We start from the raw sequence: 22,606 nt of genomic DNA, 5'->3' as shown, positions 1-22,606 counted from the left end.
GAAAAGAAAAAAAAAAAAGAAAAGAATGAAGGAAATAACAGGAAAGACAGCTATTTAGTGCCCAGTGAACCCAGGCCTAGATCCATTACATCACATTGATGGTGTGAAATGAGACACCGGCTCTGTGGGCTTCCAAGAACACTGCCCCACCCCTTTTTGAGACAGGGGCTCAAGTAGCCCAGGTTAACTTGTCACTATGCAGCTGAGTATGACCTTGAACTCTGGTCTTTCACCCTATCAATTGCTGGATTCACAGGTGTATTATACCTGTGTCCCTGGTTTAGGTGGTGCTGGGATAGAGTCCAAGACTGTGCGTGTCAGGTGAGTATCCACCAACTGAGCTACAGCTACAGCCCCAGAGCAGCCATATTCCTACCACATGAATGCAGTGCAGCAGTCAGTGAACTCACGGAGCAGCATGACTGCTCGCACATGGCTCACCAAATCAGCAGCAAAACGGAACGTTGACAAAAACATGGCTGAAGATATATTTCCAAGCACCTTGAATAGCCAAAATAGGATGGAAAAGAGAGAGGGAGAGGAAGAAGGAAGGAAGGAAGGACAGATGGACGGATGGACTAGAGAGATGACTCAGTGGTTAAGTGCACTGACTGCTCTTCCAGAGGTCCTGAGTTCAAATCCCAGCAACCACATGGGGGCTCACAGCCATCTGTAATGGGACCCTATGTCCTCTTCTATTAACTGACCATCTCTCCATCTCCTGGGCTGGATCTACCATGGAGCCAAAACACATACCGTGGGGTGTGTCTGAAGACAGCTACAGTGTACTCACATAAAATAAATAAATCTTTTAAAAATTATAATTTAAAAACTGTACTTTGGGTTGGGGATTTGGCTCAGTGGTAGAGCGCTTGCCTAGGAAGCGCAAGGTCCTGGGTTAAATCCCCAGCCCCGAAAAAAAAAAAAAAAAAAAAAAAAAACCAAAAAAACAAAAAACAAAACCGTACGTTTATAGAGAGGCTGAAGCATGCCTGCTTGGACCTAGAAGTTTAGGACTAGTCTAAGCCACATAACAGGAGCATATCTCAAAAACAAAATAAAACGACCCAGGTACACAGTACACGCTTGTGTCTTAGAACTCTAACACCTGAAATCAGGACAATTTTGAATTCCAGGCCATCCTGAGCTACACATTGAGACCCTGATGTTAAAAAAAAAAAAAAAAAAAAAAGGTGGCAGAGCACTTAGCTGGCAAGCACAAAGCCCTGGAGTCTATCACAGCAGTAAACAACAAAAAATGAAAATAAATAACCCCAACGACTCTGAGATGTCACTGTCCACAGTGTCTACAAAATGCCCACAAATGAATCGACAGTAGCATGAAGCGAGTGAGTGGAGAGATGTGGAGAATGAAGCCCAGCAAACATCACTGTCAAAGAACACAGTGACCGCCTGACACAGCAGCTCCACACCCAGCGTGTCCCCACAAGCATGGCAGGCAGGGCTTCAAACAAACACTTGTGTGCAACAGTCAGGTATCGGGGCTGTTATAAGCAGTCCAGTCAGTCATGAGGCTGAGACCGAAACGCTTGCAGCAGCTTGGCTAACCTGGACAGCACAGCAAGATCTCAAAGAAAGAAAAGAATATGGGGTTTAGTTGGCAGGGTGCTTACCTAGAATGCATTAGGTATTCTAATTACCTTGAAAGCCCTAGACTCCATTCCTAAACTACATAAAACAGTAGGAGTGGTGCATGGTGGTAAGGAAAAAAACCTTTGGAAGGTATAGGCAGGAAGATCAGAAGTTAGAAGGAATATACAGACAGACAGACAGAGACAGAGAGAGACAGGGCTATAGTCAAAACTAAACTCAACTCAAAGTCCATCAACTGATCAACAGATAAAATCAGATAACGGTATTATTTAAACACAGAGAGAAACAAAGTCAAGACTTGCTACAACCTGGAACACTACCAGAAATACTGTGTCAAAAGAAGGGGACAGCCGCAAAGGCTGTACAATAAATACTGCATTCAATCAAACAGCAGGAAGGTGTACCCGAAGTGGCTGGGATAGACTTTCAGTTCATTGCCAGGGCTCAGTAGGGAGCAGGAGCTTCCTGGTGTGGGGTTTCCTTTGGGGTGATGACAGGGTTTTGGAGATAGCTAAAGGTCACGGTTACATAACACCAAATAAGCTCACTGCCCCTGAGTTGTACTTTAAAATGGTTCATGTTAGCTTAAGGGGCCGTCACTTCAATAAAGAAAATTGAGCCTTATCTGACAGTACAGTGATGGGGACCTGTAGTACTCACAGGGGCTATGGCTACCCTGTTGTTCTGTCTAGCCCAGGGAAAAGCCAGGCTCTAGGAGCAGGTGTCACCTCCTAGGAGCAGGGTCTGCCTGAGGCTGCCTTAGTTGTCTACTGCCCCAGACACAGGGACCCAGACTTGGTCCCTTGTGGAGTAGAAGGTAAAGGTGACCTTTGGGCTCAGTGTGAGTAATAAGACCCTGGAATGCCCATTGCCCTATGTGCGCCTCTGCAGCCTGGCACCAAGCAGGCAGCTAGCACTGTGGTGGGTGGCAACAGGGACAGGGCTAGGGCACACATGTGAGTTTTCTGAGCATCCCAGCTGGCTCCTCAGGCCTTTCCTCCAAGCAGAGGAGGGAGGCACCAGGAACCTTTCTGACACACCCATGCAAATAACAAACCGCCCACACCACAGTCCCTGCTTCGGGAGACCTGGAGGACAAACTTGGCTGTGAAGTATTTTCCTGGCACAAGCAAAGTCCTGGGTTCCATCTCCAGAACTAAAAAAATAAAACAAAAGCAAACAAATGTCCCTTTAGAAGAGCCCCAGCCCTGTGCAGCAGCTTCCTCCACACCACACATCCAACACTCTAGACCCAAAGGCAAGGCTCTGGTCTGGCTGGGCCTTTGCACAGACTGGCCTTCCTTCCCATTTCCCAGCTACTTTCCAGAGATGGCCCAGGGCAATCCTGTGGCTAGATAGAGAAGCCATCCCATACCTTCAGGATGGAGCTGTATCCTGTCCTCTAAGGAGCACCTGAAGCCTGGGTGAGGCACTAGCATTAAAGTGTGTCTGTAACCTTAGGCCTGCTACTGATCAGGGAAATGCCAGTAGACACTTCAAGCACTAACTATCCCCTGACAATGTCAAGCAGCCACTGGTGAGGTCGCTACAGCAGGAGCTTTCCCTTAAGAGCCCCAGGTTTCTGAAAAGTTCCAATGTATGATCTGCCACAAACCAACCCAGACTTCTCCACTGTTGCCTCAGGAACCAGCATACCAGAGGCTATGAAATGTGGAGCAGAAAGAGATACAGGATGGGACAACCCAATAAGGGGCTCAGATGGTGGCTCACTCCTCTAAGTCCACCATTTAGGAGGCTAAGACAGGAGGACTGAGGTAGGTTCAACGTCAGCCTGGGCTGCATTAAGTGAGATCCAGGCTACTGTGAACTACAGAGTGAGATCCCATCTCAAAAAATGTGTCACATTTTTTTTGAGGTGGAGAGGAGGTGGCGGCTAAGCATGGTAGTGCATGTTTTTAATCCCAGCACTCAGAACATGAGGGTAAATGGATCTCTGTAAATTCGAGGCTAGCCTGGTCTACATAATGAAGTCCAGGTTGGCTAAGGCTACATAGACCAAAACCCAAAACACATACACAAAAACAACAGGGAGGAAAGAGTGGTGAGGCGGTTCAGTGGTTAAGATCAATTGCTGCAACAGCATAAGAACCTGAGTTTGAATCTTCAGCACCCAGGGAAAAGGTCAGGTGTGGCCACATGTATGCCTGGAACCTCAGCTGGCCAGGTTCAATATCAAGGAAATAGGTAGGGTGATAGAGCAGGACACTCCATGTCCTCCTCTGGTTTCCATGCCTCTGCATGCACACCAACAGTAACACAAGCCTGCCTTCCCCCCGGCCCCGCCTCCCCCCCACACACACACACAAAGGGTTGAGCTGGATAAGCTGAGAGTGACATCAGAGTTACGATTCCTTCGTCCAGAGTACCTAAGAGGCACTGCAGGTTACGGGATGGTAACACCCCTCGTCTGGTCAGTGAGCCTCCAATAAGTCTCAGAAAGAGCACAGAGACTGGGTCCTGAGCTCAGGGGTTTAAACAATGCTGAGGACACCAGTCTGGGCATCAGAGTCTGATCTTTTCAAGTTCTGTGGCCAAGAAACAAAGAGCCTAGGATGACAAGGGACAGCTGCACAGGGCGAATGGGGCATAAACAAATTTCCCTTGACAGGAAGACCTTCAAGGCAGTCTGTGTTGCTCCCTACAAAAAATTTCCTCATCTATCCATACCATAACCCCCTAATTTCTGCCATGAGACAGCCAGCTAACACTTTACAACCTCCCCCCCCATTTAGTCATTCTGTCACCAATTTGAAGAAACAAGTTAAAGATCTTACTCTACAGTGAAATCGACTCTGGTGAATATGGTCAGTTACTGCTCCTGACCAATGTGTTAGGACTTGAAAGAATCCTGGAATAGCCACATTTCTCTACAGAAGAGCCAGATGGTAAATAGTACAGCTATTCTAGGAGTGTTGTTGAGCATGTGTTCAGCACTGGGCTGCATCACCAGCACTATTATTTAAAAAGAAAGAAAGAAGGAAAGAAGGAAAGAAGGAAAGAAGGAAGGAAGGAAGGAAGGAAGGAAAGAAAGCTTTCTGTAAGGATGATGTGTCACAATGACTCATCCAGCCCGCAGTACTTCAATAAGTAAACAAATAACCATGGCTGTGTCAATACAACTTTATTGACACAGCCAGGCAGAGCGCCAGGCTTACTTCACAGGACTGTCATGTCTAACATTACAGGTGTACTGTTAAGCCCTCTCTGCTCACTTCCTCATTTGCTCACCAGACATAGGTAATAAGGACATCAACTTCCATCACAAACATGAGGGACTCATGGCACTTGCTATGCAAGCCAGGGTATGCACCAATCCAGCTTGAATAGGAGACCAGGAAAACCCCCTCAATGAGTGCAGGGAGCTTGTAGAGCAATGGTTCTCCACCTTCTAATGCTGTGACCCTTTAATACAGCTCTTCATGTTGTAGTGACCCCAATCACATAATTATTTTCATTGCTATTTCAAAACTATAATTTTGCTACTGTTATTAATTATAATGTAAATATTTTACGGGACAGAAATTTGGCAAGGGGGTTGAAACCCAGAGATTGAGAACCACTGCTATGGGAAGAAGGCTGCCAAGCTGAGGGGTTAGAAGATGACGCCTAGGCAAATATACGGCTCCAGGACCCAGAGGCTCCCATAGCCATGGGCATCACCAGGAGGATCCTCCAAGCTAGGAAACATGGAAGAATCTGAGTGGATGTAGATGGGTGGGGGATGCAAACTACCCTATTCCCTACCTGCCAGAAAACCCCTCTAACACTCGCCATAGTCCTGCGGCCTCCACAGGACAGCAGGATCTAGGGAAGCTAAGGCCCAGGAGCCCCTGAGCAGTCGGTTCCAAGGAACACACCAGGCCTCTGTAACTACCTACTAGTCATTCCTTTCTAACTCAGCCCAACCACTGGGCTTTCCTTCACTTAACATCACCCCTACTGTGCATACATAGGAGGCACAGGTGGCAGGACCACTTGAACTCATGAGTTCAAAACCTACTTTTGATTTGCACAAGGAGAGGAAGGGGGACAAGGACAATAGGGTGACACTAAAAAGTAGCTACTAGTTAAGGTTGGACAAAGGGTCACCACACCTCATACCTCCCTTCCCAGCAGGAGGCTATTACTGCCATCAGTGGAGGACAACTAAAGCTGCCAATAATCTCAGGCACTTGTTCAGAGCGAGGCACACACTGAACCAAGTACAAAGTCTTTCCTTAGTCACCTAACAAGGCTCTTCACTTTACTCTTCCAGAAGACCCATTCCACAGAGAGAGGAGGGCTGGGGAAAATAACCCGCCGCCTGGGGTTACAGGCTCCACCCCTCCCACCAACCTCTTCCAAGACCATGATGAAACTGAGGCCTCCTAGCCTCAGGCAGTGCACCAAGCAGAGGGATCCAGTTGTGAACAAAGGGACTGGTCTTGTTCCCCATGCTAAGAGCTAGTGAGAAGACAAGAAAGCAGGAGGAAGTGGCTGGGTGCTGGAAGGGAACCAGCAGGCTGATGACAGGGATGTGGGTGTAAGTTGTATTACAGCCTCCTACCTCCAACCCCTGCAGTAACTGGCTCCAAGTCACTGGCCACCAAAGGTTTCTCCTCAATCTTGTATGGCTAGATCATTATGAGGCCACATAGATGGAAAAGGGCTAAAATGAACTCTGACCTAAGAGGCCCACAGTCCAGCTGCAACCCTGGGTCTTGTCTTGTTTCTCATCTCTTGGAAAAGGGGCGACGACATTATCATTCCTGCTGATCAGCATTGAGTTCCTTGGTGCAAGTCTGATTTTTGCCTTAGGATAGCTAATTTCTTCTTGTTTCTTATTTGCCCAGGACTATTTAACAAGCTGTGACCAATAGCAGCCAATCAAACAATCCACTCTGCCTCTCTAGGCCCTAGCATGCATTCATTCACATACATACATACATACATACATACATACATACATACATACATATCTCCTCTGAAAAGTCCCCAGAATTCCAAACGTCACACAATCACAGAACCTATCTGCAGCTGGCAAAATCATGCATGAGGCAAAACATGGTCAGCTGCAGCTGCTGTGGACAACCTGAAGCAGCCCTATGTCCGATTCCTGAGATTAAAATGAAAATATTCTTGCAATATTTGCGTTTCTTTTAAAGAAACCAAAATTCCCAAACTGTCACTACAACTCCCAAGGAAAGCCAGGCAGCCTATGAGGGTTGGTATTGAAAGTAAGCTGTTCGCCGTCTATCTGTGAAGAAGCAGGAACAAAGGGATGAAAGGCCCTCTGCTGTGTGATGGCAGCAAAAGTGACCATCATCACTGCTTAATACAGAAGCAGTCATGATGGCTGTCACCAGTGCAGATCACCCAGTCATGGAGAGGCTGGCCCAAGACCTCAGCCAGATCTTCCTCCTGTTGTAACCTAAGGCAGATGATCTGCTGTCATCATCAGAGAGGTGGGAAGCAGCTGTGACCACAGTCTGCTTGCCCTGGGGCATCTGAGGACTATGAGGTCACCCTAGGCTCTTCTATCCTTGCCAGGTGAAGCGCTGACACTTCTCTGGCCCTTAGACCAGGGAACTTCCTTTGCCTTCCTTATCCTACACAGCAAACATGCACAAAAACCTCAGATATAGTTTAAAGAAGTCCAGGGCACCACAAAAGCTAATACCTACTACATGAATGAACAAATGAATTGCCAACTAAAAGTGGGTTTTGACTTCTGGCAGTGCACGCCTTTAATCCCAGCACTCCAAGTAGAGGAAGGTGGATCTCCGAGCTTGAGGCCAGCCTGATCTATATATCAAGAGTTGAGGGTTCCAGGACAGAGAGAGTAAAACTGAGCTGGGAGATGAGTCAAGTCAGTACACTATCTGTCATGAAAGCACAAAAACTTGAGTTCAAATCCAGAACCCACATTAAAAAACAAGAGTGGACCAGGTGATGGTGGCTAATGCTTTAATATCAGCAGTAATTCCTGCACTCAGGTCTCTGAGATCAAGGCCAGCCTAGTCTACAGACTAAGTTCCAGGATATTTGGGGCTACACAGAGAAACCCTGTCTAGAAAAACAAACAGGGTTTGGGGATTTAGCTCAGTGATAGAGTGCTTGCATGGCAAGCCCAAGGCCCTGAGTTCGATCTCCAACTCCAAAAAAAAAAAAAAGAAAAGAAAAGAAAAGAAAAAGAAAAACAAACAATCAAGAGTGGCTTAGAGAGATGCTCGGTCGTTAAGAGCACTGACTGTGCTTCCAGAGGATTGGAGTTCAGTTCCTATTATCCACATAGCAGTCCAAAACTGGTTGTAACTCCAATTCCGGGGTATCTGACACCCTCTTGTGATTTCATGGGCATTGCACACATATGGTACACAAACATAAAGAGGCAAAACACTACTGCATATAAAAGTAATTCTTTTTAGAAAACCAAAATTATGGCCTGGAGAGATGGCCCAGCAGTTAAGAGCACTGGCTGCTCTTCCAGAGGACCCGGACTCAATTCCCAGCAACCACATGGCAGCTCATGACACACAAACAAAACATCAATGCATGTTGTAATCTTAGTTAGGGTTTTACTGCTGTGAACAGACACCATGACCAAGGCAACTCTAATAAGGACAACACTTAATTGGGGCTGCCTTACAGGTTCAGAGGTTTAGTTCATTGTCATCAAGGCAGGAGCATGGCAGCCATCTAGCTAGGCATGGTCCAGGTGGAGCTGAGAGTTTTACATCTTGTTCTGAAGGCTGCTAGCAGAACACTGACTTCCAGGCAACTAGGATGAGGGTCTTAAAGCCCACACCCACAGGGACACACCTATTCCAATAAGGCCACGCCTACTCGAATAGGACCATACCTTCTAATATATGCCACTCCCTGAGCTGAGCATAAACAAACCATCACATATGTAAAATAAAAAATAAATTATTAAAAAAAGAAAAAAAAATTGGTGTGGTAGTAAACATTTGCAATCCCGGTGCTACGGAGGCAGAGATTCAGTAGGTAAGATTTTGGGAGAGAAATGAAACCACAAAGTTGTCCTCTGACCTCCACATGCACGCCATAGCACCAGTTTACAAACACAATCATTATTAATATTTTTTTTTTTCTGGAGCTGGGGACCGAACCCAGGGCCTTGCGCTTGCTAGGCAAGCGCTCTACCACTGAGCTAAATCCCCAACAATATTTTTTAACTAACTAAAAGTGTGTGGCAACTGAAGAACATCACTGGAGGTCACACTCTGGCCTCCCTCTCACACATACACACGCACATACACACACAAACACACACTATACACACACATACACATACATACACACATACATATACACATACACACACGCACACACAACACACCCACACACACCCATACACACACACACACACACACACACACACACACACACACACACACACACACGGGTGGAAGGAGAAGGCTAATGTGGAAACACAAGTCCAATAAACACTGTGGCTGCCCCAGGAAGGGAATACTTTTCCATCTAGCCTTCCACTGAGCTCTATGCAGATAGTGAACACTAATCCAGCCTGGCCATGGCCAGGGATGATTTGGATGGATGCCCACACGAGTGTACATGGCAGGAAGTGTAGACAAGACAAATGGCACATAGGTGTGCCTATGTTCTTGAGTGACTGACTCAAGAATGGTCACAGTGCACAGGGAAGATAGGTCTGGCTTTTCATGACACACCCTCCCGAGTTGGCAGAATTTCTACCCTGGACACAGAAGATAACCAGGCATACAGCACTGGCTGCTGTGAGACATGACTCTGGACCCTGATGCATTGGGGGCATACACAATGGCGGCTCTGCTCCTCCACACACGATTCTCCCAGAGCCAATAGCACCCACTCCCCTGTCCCCAATGGGTGTGGAGGTGGGTTGGGCTGAGCTGTAGCAGGTCATGTTGCCCCAGGCAACTCACTGCAGGCTGCATTCCAGGCAGCTGTCACCTGGGAAAGTGTATCCAGAACCAACATAATGGCCAAAGGCCAGACTAGCTCTGGAGTCAATCAGAGCAAACCTAAAACTTTAATTGTCTAGAAAAATCAAACCAGTCCCAGTCTAGAGTGTTGTCATGAGGATGAACACAGCCTCTGCCTGTGGGCAAACTGCAAGGTGTGGTACCACAGAGCACCCAACTCAGCACAGAGGGGTGAGACAATGAGTGGGAAGAAGGGGTCCCAGAAAAAATTCTAGGCACAGCAAAGGTAAAGGTAACAGATGTGTCTTCACCCCTCACTATAGTTCCCAGCATATCCATCAAAGGGTGCCTCCTAGACTTAGCATGCCCGGAAGGCCCACATGGTCAGAGGGCTGACACAGGAGTTGGTTTCACACACTACTTGTAATCTCTTAGGAGGGATGTGTAGGTAGAGTGTAAGGCTTTGTGCATGCCAGGTTCCTCACTTGGGGCGGGGTTGGGGTGTTCCTAAGCAGGGGCTTTACCACTAAGCTAGGGCCAAGCCCCTGAAGGAATTTAGGTGGCGCTCTACTGTTGGTTTTTCCAACAGTAAATTCAATACAGCCCCAGGGCTGACTCTGCATTAGCGAATGTGAGCCCCATGGCACCTGTAACACTGGGCAGGAATTACATCACAGCACCCATGAGGTCTTTAGTGGACAAGATACTTGCAGAGGCTGGGTGGGAGGAAGCATGTGGGAAAGTAGCAGAAAGGACTTCAGGGACCTCAATGGATAGCCCACAGTGGCCACAGACAGATTAAACTGCCAGAGGCAGAAGCTACACAGTCCACCACAGAGAGGTGGGAGTCAGTATGGAACAGCAGTTTCTATCAGCCATAGGCCAGAGTCCTCCTCTCTGGGAGAAGCAGATGTCCTGGGGCTGCTGGGCAGCCAGAAAGGCTTCCCATTAGGCCCTGAGGACTCCATGAACACAGGATGTCTGAGTTAGAGGGGCCACATCCCACCCAGGCTCAAAGGCTGCTTCTCCAGATAGAGGCTAGAGGGAGCCCACTGTAATGGCAGTGGGACACAGCAGTACAGCCAACACAGGCGCTTTGCTTGAGGAATTCTGAAACTGCCTTGGCCAGTCACTGCTGTGGAACAAGGATGGGGATCTCAGGGAAGACCTGCTCTAAGCCAGAGGTATAGGTGACTTGTAGCATCAGAGCCTGGGGAGTGGAAGGAAGAGGGTGGAGAGAAGCATGAAAGCTGTAAGCTGTGGAATCAAACACAAATGTCCTTCACCTTCTGCATGCATAAAACCAAGGAGGGGAAAGTCACAGCTACTGGGACTTCTTGGGAGTCAGGCTAACCATCGAGGATGTTCAGACAGTGAGAGGCAATCAGTGGGGCCTGAGGAAATGGTTCAGAGGATATTGATATTTGTGGATAATCTGAATTCAAATCCCTAGCGCCTATGAAGAGCTGCCATGGCTGTGAATACCTATAACCCAACACTGGCAAGCAGAGCCAGGTGAATTCCAGGTGCTTACTGACTAGCTGTGTAACAGAATCCATGAGCTTCAAGTGAAATGACAAGCCCTGTCTCAAACAATGTGAAGAGCAATGGAAGACGTCTCTTGGATGTTCCTCCTCCTCTGGAATCTGTTGGTACCCATGGGTACCTATACTTGAACACACACACTACACGAGTCGGTGGTGCTGGGGAATTGGCTAAGTCAGTAAAGCACTCTCCACACAAGTGTGAGGACGTGCGTTTAAATCTCAGAACTCATGTAAAGCTGGACATAAGTGTCCCCAGCTGTAATCCCAGTGCTCCTAACAGAAGGGAGGTGGATATGAGGGAATTCTCATAGCTCAAAGGCCAGCTAGCCTCAGGTATATAAAGCTGCAAATGAGGGAGCCTGCCTCAAATAAGGCGGAAAGTGGGGACCAAGACTTAAGGTAGTTCTCTCTGTCTCTCTGTCTCTGTCTCTGTCTCTGTCTCTGTGTGTGTGTGTGTGTGTGTGTGAGAGAGAGAGAGAGAGAGAGAGAGAGAGAGAGAGAGAGAGAGAGAGAGAGAGCACCAGGCAGTGGTAGTGCATACCTGTAATCCCAGTACTTGGGAGATGGAGGCAGAGGCAGAGGCAGAGGCAGATTGATGAGTTCTAGGCTAGCCTGGTCTACAAGGAGTTTCAGCACAGCCAGGGATACAGAGAAACACTGTCTCAAAAAGCCAGAAAGAAAAGAAAGGGACAGTCAGTGATTTCAGTAAAGCACATGGTCAGCCAGGCACACTGGCTACACTTAACATTATTAGCTAGGGTCTTGGTGCCTCAACAAGGAGGGGTACAAATCTTTACCCAGACTCAGGGTGAAGGATACAGAAGTATCCCTCAAGGGCACATGACAGAAACCTCAGAGTCCCAGAAGGACCCTCCATCTTCCTTTCCAGTCCCTCAATGGTCTGGAAGACCACCCTCTCCCACCCACCCACATCTGTCTTTGATTATTTCTATAATAAGAGCATACCCCACTAGGGGCATCTGGGCAACATCTCTCAGTCTCGTCTAGTCTGTGCTGATGTTTCTAGAATCCAAACCATTCTGCAGGTGCATGCATACAATGAAAAAGAACCCCACCTTGGGGAACACAATTAGCTGAAGCAACAGCCAATAGTACTGAAGAAAAACAGCTTTGATGGAGTAGCTTGCCAATATAATGAATGGCTTTAACAAGGTAGGAACTCTCAGGCTGAATGCAAGTACAGCCTGGAAAACCAGTGTGAGCAATTTATTGGGTTTTTTTTTTTTTTTTTCGGAGCTGGGGACCGAACCCAGGGCCTTGCGCTTGCTAGGCAAGCGCTCTACCACTGAGCTAAATCCCCAACCCCTGTATTGGGGTTTTTTTAATACTTATTTTTATTTTATGTGTATGGGTATTTTGCCTACATGTATGGCTATGAAACAGGTGAGTGCCCAGTGCCTGTTGCCCAGAAGAGGGCACCAGATCCCCTGAAACTTAAGTTGTAAAACAGTTGTGAGCTGCCATGTGGGTGCTTGGAAACTGACCCCAGGTCTTCTGGAAGAGCAGTCAGTACTCTTAACCACTAAGTCATCCTTTTAGCTGCAACTGCTCCTCCCCACCCCACCTCCCAAGTACTTCTTAAAACGTTGGCCAATGCCACTGCTGGCTGCTATAGAGTCTTTCTTACCCCATTGTGGGCTTATGACAATTATTTACTAATTGCACTACCCAGGGCCTTAAAATCCCTGTCACTAGAGAACTTAGCCAAGGTCACAAGGTCATGACTGCCACTCAGGTCCTCAGCAGCTTCTATCCCAGTGTCAGGACAGAGAGGACAGGTTCCTGCTGTGACAGGAACCCCAAGAAAGAAGACCCCAGCATGCTAGACAACTGAAGCAGTGCTACTCATTCCAGAGAGCCTTCCAGTCCTCCGCCCTCCTGACCTTCCAGCTCTGGCTAGACTAGCCTTTCCTCTTAGCTGCCATACTTCTCAACTGCATGACTTGGCATGATGGTGAGTCTGGATACAAATGTACACCCTGGCTAAAGTCATCTTCAGCCATCTGGCCCTCCCCAACAAGCCTTGAAATCCAAGGACAAAGGGGCAGTGATCTGAGCCCCACCCTACCTCTCTGTAGGAAGGTCACTCTTACCATAGAAGCTCCTGTCCTCCTGCTGCCCTTGGCCATGCTCAACCTAGCAGCTCACTCCCTCCCAGGGCAGGTCTGTGGGGAGGCTCAGACAGACTCCACCCTAACACTCGACCCTTGTCAACTTGCCCTCTGACAATCCTCTAAGGACAAAGGCACAAATCCCATTGTACAGCAGTCAAAGAAATGTTAAGAATAATGACCAGAAGAAACCTGACAGTGAGTTCCATTGTGCTGTGGTCTTCCTCCAGGCAAGTGTAAAGCTCCTCTAGCAGAGGCCCAGTGACCAGCCTCCCTCCAGTTTTAGAAAGGGATTCCTGACTGACCTCTAACCTCTGAGAGAACAAGCAATGTTGAATTTGCTTGTTTGTTGCAGGGCTGGGAACAGAAGCCAGAACTTCCAACATGCCAGGCAGGCACCTGACCCCTAAGCTCCAGGCCCAGCTGGGACATACAAACTTAAGTGAGATCTGAGCATTACCTCAGACCCCCATGATGCCCAGAGTAGTGATTTTTGCTTGTGGAAAGCAGGAGCTAGGAAAAGCAGTTCACTCTCAGGCACATGTCCTCCTTGGGGTAATGAATGAAACACGGACTATAACAATATGGCTGCACCTCTACAGACAGCACCATCACCTTGCCCTCTAGAATTCTGCTCATGCACGTTCCCTGGGTCTCCATGGTAGGCTCTGGGGCTCCTGGCCTCTCTTGCTTTACAAAATTTCAGCCCTTTCCTGATCTATGAGCCCTAACTCATATGAATTCTTCTCAAAGTCTGCAGGAGGGTCTGCCCAGGAGCTCACAGGAATAGCAAGGCCAGTTACAGGGATTCGGATGTGATAGAGTCAGAGTCTCAGACCAAATTCTTAGATGTATTCCTGTCTCCGCACCGGTCCTGAGAGTCGCACCGGTCCTGAGAGTCGCAGCTGTCATCCATCATCTCTGCAGGTGGAGGGCAAGTGAAGCTCACAGCATCTGAGATCTTGTCTGAGATCATAGCTACTGACGTCTGATCTCATACCCCAGCAAACTGGGTTCAGTCTTGGAACCCCAAGGCTGGGAGTGTGGCTCAGCTGTATAGCACTTGCCGACACCTGCATGTACAAGGCCCTTGAGCACCACCCCCAGGCACTGCAATGAACACAAACATAATCTTAAGGGGGCTCTGTACAGGCCAGGTAGTCCCAACCTCAACTCTCCTCTAGCTGGGAACGCCCCTCCACTCACCCCATTTCCTAAGAGTCTTGTTCCCCAGGTTTCCAGCAGATGCCAAGTATGCAGTAGATGCCTGGGGCAGGAACTGTAGCTGCCAGAGGGTCTCCTGAACTGCCCCCATCTGCTAAACCAAGCTGATCCCTGGTGGAGTCATATCCTGGGGGAACACCCTGCTGTCCTCCTATCTTGGCACCCATGGAAGGCTCAGTGTTTCCCATTCACAATCTCACCAGGTTCTGAGTGAGAGTGGCTGAGGCACAGATGCAAGAGATATATATTATGCCCTAGCTACCTCTAGGACATACTCCAACAAGCTCAAGTGCATCTATGCAGAGAAATGTGTGATGTGACTATGTGAGTTGTATACATAGAGGTTATAAAGAGCTCCACATGGCAGCTCAAGGAAAATTCCATAAACACACAAGTCAGGTCATGGCAAATGACAGGAAAACCAAATTACACCATCCATGTCCAAATCACAGATGAGGGCAGCGGTTCTCAACCTGTGGGTCATGACCCCTTTGGGGGTTACATATCAGATATTTACATTATGATTCACAACAGTAGCAAAATTAGTTACAAAGTAGTAACAAAATAACTTTATGATTAGAGTCACCACTTGCAGCACTAGGTAGGTTGAGAACCACTGGCTGAAGGGCTTTGGGTCTGGGTGTGGCCCAGGTAGAGGTGAAGAGGACAAGGGCTGGAGGGCAGGAATCTGGAGACCACAGCTCTTGGCGGAGAGCTCAAACTCAGCTGACTGAAGGGAAGGGCTGGGCCTAATGAGGAAATATTATGCACACATAGGAAAGGACATCTGGGCTCAAAACGCTACTCTACGGGAGGTACCTAGTCAGAGCAGCTTGGTGAGGTTGGGGATGTTGTAAAGAGAAGGAAGGCATCACACCTCAGTGGACTCAAAGCATGTAGACGGGGGCTGACACAACAACTGTTCAGTAGCACAAAGTCAGATTTTCCTGTGAAATCTTCTCAGAAATAAATGGAATCTTCTCAAGGCTTTGCGTCTGCTGAGCAAGTAAGGAGCTTACGGAGCCTGTGCTGCTCATTCTTACACCCCAGGGCTGACACCTTTTGCTCTTAAAGAACCACAAGTAAATACTGCTGGTTGTTTGGGGGTTTTGTTTCTTTGTGGGACTTTTTGTTTTTGTTTTTAAAACATATTTCTCTGCATAGCCCTGGCTATCCTAGAACTCAGTCTGTAGACCAGGCTGGCCTCAAACTCAGAGACCCGCCTGAGCCTCTTCCTCCTGAGTGCTGAGATTAAAGGCGTGCACCACTACAACTGGCCGACAATACAGGTTTTAGAGAACAAGATGGTCTTTTCTGACTACTTTTTGTGGACTAGTGATTATTCTTTTGCCAACCCCTACAAACTATACACGCTTCTAGTCCTGACTATATAAAAATAGGCCATAGGCTACATTTTGCCAAGAGGCCCAGGTTTATGCTGTTCAAGCACTTGAGTTGGGCAACAGGAGCTCATGCAGAGCCTGATATAAGGTAAATCCAAAATAAATGATGACATAAGGCAGGTGACAGAAGATGACTTTGTGGTATTACTAACTTTGCAACTTCATCCTAGCTATTCTTTTAAACTTCGCCCTATCTTGACAATAGAGCAGACTAATGAATGCCTGGGCTCATAACAAATGCTCAGGAAATACAGAGGGAAATCGCAATGGCCCCCAGTCCTGTGACTCCACAGTCTAGCTGTACTACAAGTCTGCCTTTGGACTCGCTATGTAGCCTAGGCGTGCCCCAGTCTCCCTAGTGCTGGGATTACAGGAGTTCAGCAGCATACCTAGTTAACACAGGGATTATGCAAGACTGTTTTATGCATGTTAGGCAAACACTGTAACAACTGAGTGACAGCCCAACATAGAGGTTTCTCCAGCCTTTCTACCCTGGATGCTTCTCACCAAAATGACATCAGCCCTTTCTTATCAGACAGGGTCTGTGCAAGGTGTCTATTCCCTAAGAGGTTGGGAGCATGCAGGACATCATCTGAATTCATTCTTGCTGCTGATCAAAACAGAAAAATGTCCTGGCCTCTCTAGATGAGATAGTGCCAGGCTGAGCAACTGCAAGTTCACTCTGCTCTCCTCCTTGCCAGCCCAGACTGGGCTTTTCTGAGAAGCAGTGTCCTTCCAGGGTGGTAGCCTCTATTCCTGTAGAGGCTATGCCAATACTTCTTCAAGGCTGGGGAAATTCCCATGCTATGGACAGTGGTCTGGTTTTGGTAGCTGCCTGCCATGTGGTCAATCTCATGGAAAACAGACAGTCAGTGCCTTCAAATGGCTACAGAGTTGGAAAGGGTATGTACTCTGTAGAGGGACCAGAATGGGCCCTTCTGCAGCTGCTTACCACATCTCCCAATGAAAGGCACAGTGGCAGACAAATGGATGCCCAGGAATCTCTCTCCCATCATGGCATACAAAACCTAAGGGGGCATCCTAGAAAACCAGCTCTTCCTTATGCTCCCCTGATGGCATGGCTGGGGCTAAGACTCAGTTGGTAGAAAGTCTGCCTACCATACACAAAGCCCTGGATTCCATCCTCAGCACTGTATAAACCAGCACGGTGCTGCTTGTTTCTAATCCCAGGCCTGGAGAGATGGAGGCAGGAAGATTAGAAAGTCAAGGTCATCAGCTATACTGCAAATCTGATGCCAGTTTGAGCAACATAAACACTGTTTCAAAATATCAGTAACAATAGTAATACAAAATAAAATACCATCTGAAAAATGTTCTGTTCAGTATGGATAGGATTTAAATACAATGTATTCATATGTGAAATTACAAAGAATATGTGATTTTAGAAATGCACTGTTGACAAACACTTGCTACAAATGCCCTGCTCCAGACTCTTCTCTTCCTCATACACTTCAGCCCACCAGAGGGACTGCAGGCTATAGCACAGACATGTCATAAGGCTAAAGACTATATAGCTGACTAAGCACCACCCATCAAGACTCCTGAGTTCCTCCTCACAGTACCCACAGAGACCGATACACAAACTCAGGCACTAGATTCCTTCTGGTACTGACAAACCTGCCTTACAGCCCATGAACAAATTCAGATCCTGGGGTCTGGAAACACAGGTGGCTGAAACAGTTGTGTCTTTTGGCCAAAGCATTGGAACCTCAAGAAGACTCTACATGAGGCCATCTCAAAGCAAAGCAAAAATAGGAAACAAGCACACAGAGACAATGAGAAGCCAAGAAATGAGGGATAGCTGGAGTCTGGCTAACCAAGTAGTAGTACCTGGAGACACTAGAACCTACAAGAGAGGAAACAGTCTTCCCTCCACACCCAGAGGGAAAGTGGCCTTGGAGACACCTTGATTCAGAGTTGTGGCCAGGAAATGAGAGAGACTATAACAGCTCTAAGCCACCAAACTTGTGATCATTTGCTACAGAGACCCTTGAAAAATCAATACACCCAGTTTAGCCTGCCTTCAGAACCCAAATTTAATCACAGCCCAAAGTCAGGCATGGTGGTAAGTCTGTTATCCCAGCAGGAGGGAAGCAGAAGTGGCATGATGTTTTGTTTTGTTTTTTTTTCTTTTTTTTTTCTTTTTTTCGGAGCTGGGGACCGAACCCAGGGCCTTGCGGTTGCTAGGCAAGCTCTACCACTGAGCTAAATCCCCAACCCCGTGGCATGATGTTTAAGGCCACCTTAGGCTACACAGCAAGTAGAAGGCCAGCTTGGAAAGCCTAAGATGGCCACAAAAATGGCTCAATGGGTAAGAGCATTTGCCACCAACTCTGATGAGTTGACCCATACGGTGGAAAGAGAACAAATTCCTATAAGTTGTCCTCTTAATATCATCATGCTCACTGTGGCAAAAGACACCCACTTACACACACACTTACACACACAAATAAATAAACGTAATAAAAATGGGGCAAATCTTCACCTCAATGTTACATTAGCCTAGAGCAGTGGTTCTCACCTGTGGGTGGAGACCCCTTTGAGGGTTGTCAGAAATCCTGCATATCAGATTTTACATTACAATTCGTAACAGTAGCAAGATTGCAGTTATTAAGTAGCAATTGAATAATTTATGGTTGGAGAGCATCATAAGGAACTGTTAAAGGATCATAGCATTAAGAAGGTTGAGAACAACTGGCCCAGAGGGCAAAATTCTTTCTGGCCCCCAAAAATGTATCTGGGACTGAGGACTTTGAGAAACGTGAACTTTCTCTTCAACATTATTTCATTTATACATAGTACATATAGTAATATATAGACATGCATATTATATACATATGTATATGTACTTCTGTATACCTTTCAACATTGTCATTATTTTGGGGAAAGAATCAGACTCTCAAGTAGCAAAGTCTGGTTTGAACTTCTGCTCTGCTGTTCACCTCATTGTGCTCTCATTTCTGAAGACAACACCTCACTTTGTAGCCAAGCTGCTCTTAAACCGAGATCCTCCTACAGCCAGGCATGGTAGCATATGCCTGTAGACCCAGCATTTGAGAGGCTGAGGAAGGAGGAGTTCTGAGGCCAACCTGATCTAAACAAATAGCTCCAGAACAGCTAGGACTACATAGAAGGACCCTGTCACAAAAACAACAAAACCGGAACACTGACCTCCTGCCCAGTCTCTCTAATGCAGCAGCACAGGCTTGTGCCACCACACCTGGTGCTTCCGGGTTGTCTTTGGTTCTGGTGGTGCTGGGGATCTAACCTGAGGTCTCAAACCTGCTATACCTATGAAAATACATGAGCTATACCCATGAAAATCTTTACTTTTACATCACTGCTGGGAATAGAACCCACATCCTCCCCCATGCTAAGCCCCTAGCCCACTTAGGTAATTACAGCAAAAACAAGAACGCAAACTGTGAAGTCTCCTCACAGTCTCCTCGGTAATAAAATCAGCTTCTAATAGAGGAAGCTGGGTGTTAGGGACTATGTAGGAAATAACAATTCTGTAAATAAAGTCTATAAAAACAGTGTTTTTATCAAGTTCATTTAAACAACCCAAGCTACCTAGAACTTTGACTTGGTCATTCAGACAGGATTTGTCCATCTAAATCTAAAATCTTGGATTTGCCACCCAAGCTATACTCAAACTTTGAATCCTCCTGCTTCAGCCTACAAAGTACTGGGATCACAGGCTTGTCCACTACACCCAGCTTCAGCTTCCCAAAACATTTTTCAGGTTAAGCCCTGCTACCCTGGGCTAGCCAAATACACTGGCTTGCTTAGGGGTCTGAAGTCCTAAAGAGCTTCTTTCCTTACTCTGTGAAATTCCCCTTTCTCTCATGTGGTCAGAGGCCCGGGCTCTGCCCAAGCCCCCAAAAGTGCCCCACACTTGGGAATCAGACACTTCTTTCTCCTGTGTTTCAAAGTCAAGGCATAAAGAGGAGAACCAGTCTGAACAGACTGCTACACACATTTCCCTTCCCACCACCCCATTACCAAGGAGAGGAAAAATTCCCACAGGTCAAAATTGATCCAGTCTTGCTTGGTGGCCCCTTAAGAGCATCAGTGAACGAAACCCTGGGAGACAAAGACCAATGAAACACAAGAGCAAATCCGTCTGAGGAATCCGTCACAAGAAAGAGTAACAAGAAAAGAATAAAAGCTGGAGGGGTGCGCTTCCAAAACACACTAGTGATTTCCCCCCTTATTTTCCCCACTGAAATGTCAGTTTTTGAAGCAGCTTCCAATAATGTCACCAGCTTCTCACGTTCTTAAAAAAAACAGGAGGCGCGTGGCGAGGGAGGTGGCTTGTTACCTCTTGACTTCTAAAGCCGGCCATCAGCAAGCCGGCCTTCCTCTCTTCCACGTTTCCATGGGGGATGGGCTTGGGAATCTCTATCAGGAAGGGCTCTGTCCTGAGTCCTAAAGTTTACCCACCCTAGTGGGTGTGTGGGTGGGGGATCCCGAATCCCAAGTCCTCCTCCACAAGGGCGGCACCCAGTCTTCCCGGTGTTACACACTGAAAGCCACTTTTCAAATGTCCGTGTAGAGGATGTCCCCTGAGATGAGATCCACAAACCACACCCGCTAAAGAGCCCTCCCAATCATTCCCCATCTCCAGTCCCCTCTCCAGTCCCCCCAGAATCCTCGGGGCCCCACTTCCTGCCACGCGCCCCCACCCCCACCCGCTGCAAATCTCAGGCCCGCGACTCTTGTTTCCCGCGCCCCTCTTCGGGCTCCAAGGTCCCCGCGCACACCCTCTCTGCCATCTCACCCGCGGGCAGCCGGAGCCGCGTGTACAAGATCGGCCCGAGTACCCCCCCTCGCCTCCCCCCTCCCCAGGCGCCCGCGCTGCCGGCCTCGTGCGCCGCCGTCCCCAGGGTGTCCCCAGCACTCACGGCTGTAGAGGGCGATGCCCGCCGCGTCTGGTCCGGCGCGCACCTCGAGGCGCAGCGCCTGCTGCTCCGCGTGCCGCTGGATCTCGCCGTTCGCGTCGCCGATAGTGAGGAGGCGGGCGCCGGGGAACACCGACACTGTCGCGCAGGGCCCCGCGCCGCCCGGGCCCGCCACCCCAGCGCTCCCCGCACCCGGCCCCACCGCCGTCGCTGCCGCCGCTGCCATCTTAGGTCCGGCTCCAGGCCCCGCTGCCACCACCGCCACCGCCACCGCCGCACCTGGGCCCAGGCCGCCCGCCGCCGCCGCCGCCGCCGCCGCCGCCGCGCAGGCCGAGGCCGAGGCCGAGCCTGGCAGCGCGCCGCCTGCCGGCCACGCGACGCCTCGCCGCCGCCGCCGCCACGGGCCGGCTCGGTGGCGCAGCGCCCCCTCCTGGCGCCTGAGGGAGCCGGACGAGCGCAGCACGACGGGGGTGGGGCCGGCCCCACCCCGCGGGAACGGTCGCTGCTTTGTGAGGTGGCTTAGCCGCCCCGGCACGCCGGGTGAAGGCGCCTACGTCGGGAGGCGGTGCTTCGCGCTATTACACGCCCCTAGGGGTGCTAAGCTCCGCCCCGAGGCCGCGTTTTGCGAACAGAGGCGCTTTGTGCCACTGCGAACAGCTCTGGAGGGATGGGCAGGGCATGCGTCAGGAGGCGGTGCTTAGCCTTCCGGGCACGCCCCCAGAATGATCAGGTGCCCCCCCCCCATCTCCAGGCTGGCGACCGGTGTACCACAGCGCTTTGTACCACCGGGTGTTTCAGGAGGCGGTCCTTGGCCTTTCGGACACGCCTCTGGGGCCAGACCCGCCCTCAGGCCGGCAGCACGCGAACGACCATGCTTTGTGCCACTGTGAGGGTAGCTCAAGAAAGGCGGAGGGGCGTGAGTCGGAGAACTAAAAGGAAACGCCTCCTCGAGGGCTGAGCTCCGCCCCTAGGCCAGCGTACTGCGTACTACCCTAATACGCATGGGAGTGAGGCATTCTCCAAAAGGAGGCGCTCTGCTACTTTATAAACTGGGGCTGGCTCCGCCCCAGAAGGGACGGTTATTAGCCAAATACTGGCGGAGCTCTGCATCTACGAACCCTCCCTCGGAGAGGTCGGATAGCCAGTGTCCCGCGAACAACCTCTCCTGAGCCTAAAGGAAAGAAAACTGTTTCCAAACCAGGGTGATTCGGCCACGCCCCCAAGTTAAGGTTCCGCCTTGTACGTTCCCAGGTAAGCTCTGCCTTGCTTTCTTCCCACTGGTAAGGAAAGACCCTGTGATAGGTGGGGACAGGCTTGCAAGGCTCGCACCTTGCCGTGGCCCCTCCCCGTGCTGCTCTAGTGTAAAGGCTTTTCAAGCTGCACTCCAGACCTTGGTCTTCCGACTGAACTTCAAGGACATTCTTCAGCTTCTCCTCTAGGACCTCTCCTTTTCTCCAGTTAACTCTCAGGAACTCTCAGATCCCCCAGTAGTGGCTAGTCACTGTGTTCAATAGTGCTACCACCGTTCACTTTTACTGGGCCCTCTCAGACCGCTAATTTACTGATCCTCTCCTGAGCCTCGGAAGGACTTGCAAAGATCCAACCCTTTCCCAAGTCATCCCTCCCATCTAATGGTGCAAGCACATAATCACAGGCGGCCTGAGCCACAAAGTGAAACTGCCATTTTAAGACTACCCTATCAGGCAGTAGTGACACACACCTTTAATCCCAGCGCTCAAGAGGCAGAGGCAGGTGACCTCTGAGTTCCAGGCCAACATAATCTACAGAGCGAGTTCTAGGACAGCCAAGGCT

General features: G+C 49.0%; 1 protein-coding gene across 3 annotated transcripts in view; it reads right to left on the bottom strand.

The window, feature by feature from the left end:
- The window catches only part of Carm1 (coactivator associated arginine methyltransferase 1), a 43,074-nt gene extending 21,979 nt beyond the window's left edge, over positions 1-21,095 (bottom strand). For all 3 annotated transcript variants that reach the window (XM_032911424.1, XM_032911426.1, XM_032911427.1), the window contains exon 1: positions 20,798-21,095. In XM_032911424.1, coding sequence (XP_032767315.1) covers positions 20,798-21,020 — 223 coding nt within the window. In that variant the 5' untranslated portion in view covers positions 21,021-21,095. The remainder of the gene's footprint in view (positions 1-20,797) is intronic.
- Positions 21,096-22,606: the final 1,511 nt, after the last annotated feature.

Source organism: Rattus rattus, chromosome 8 (assembly GCF_011064425.1).
Source record: "Rattus rattus isolate New Zealand chromosome 8, Rrattus_CSIRO_v1, whole genome shotgun sequence".
Classification (NCBI taxonomy): domain Eukaryota; kingdom Metazoa; phylum Chordata; class Mammalia; order Rodentia; family Muridae; genus Rattus; species Rattus rattus.
This window is presented reverse-complemented; position numbering and strand designations above follow the sequence as displayed.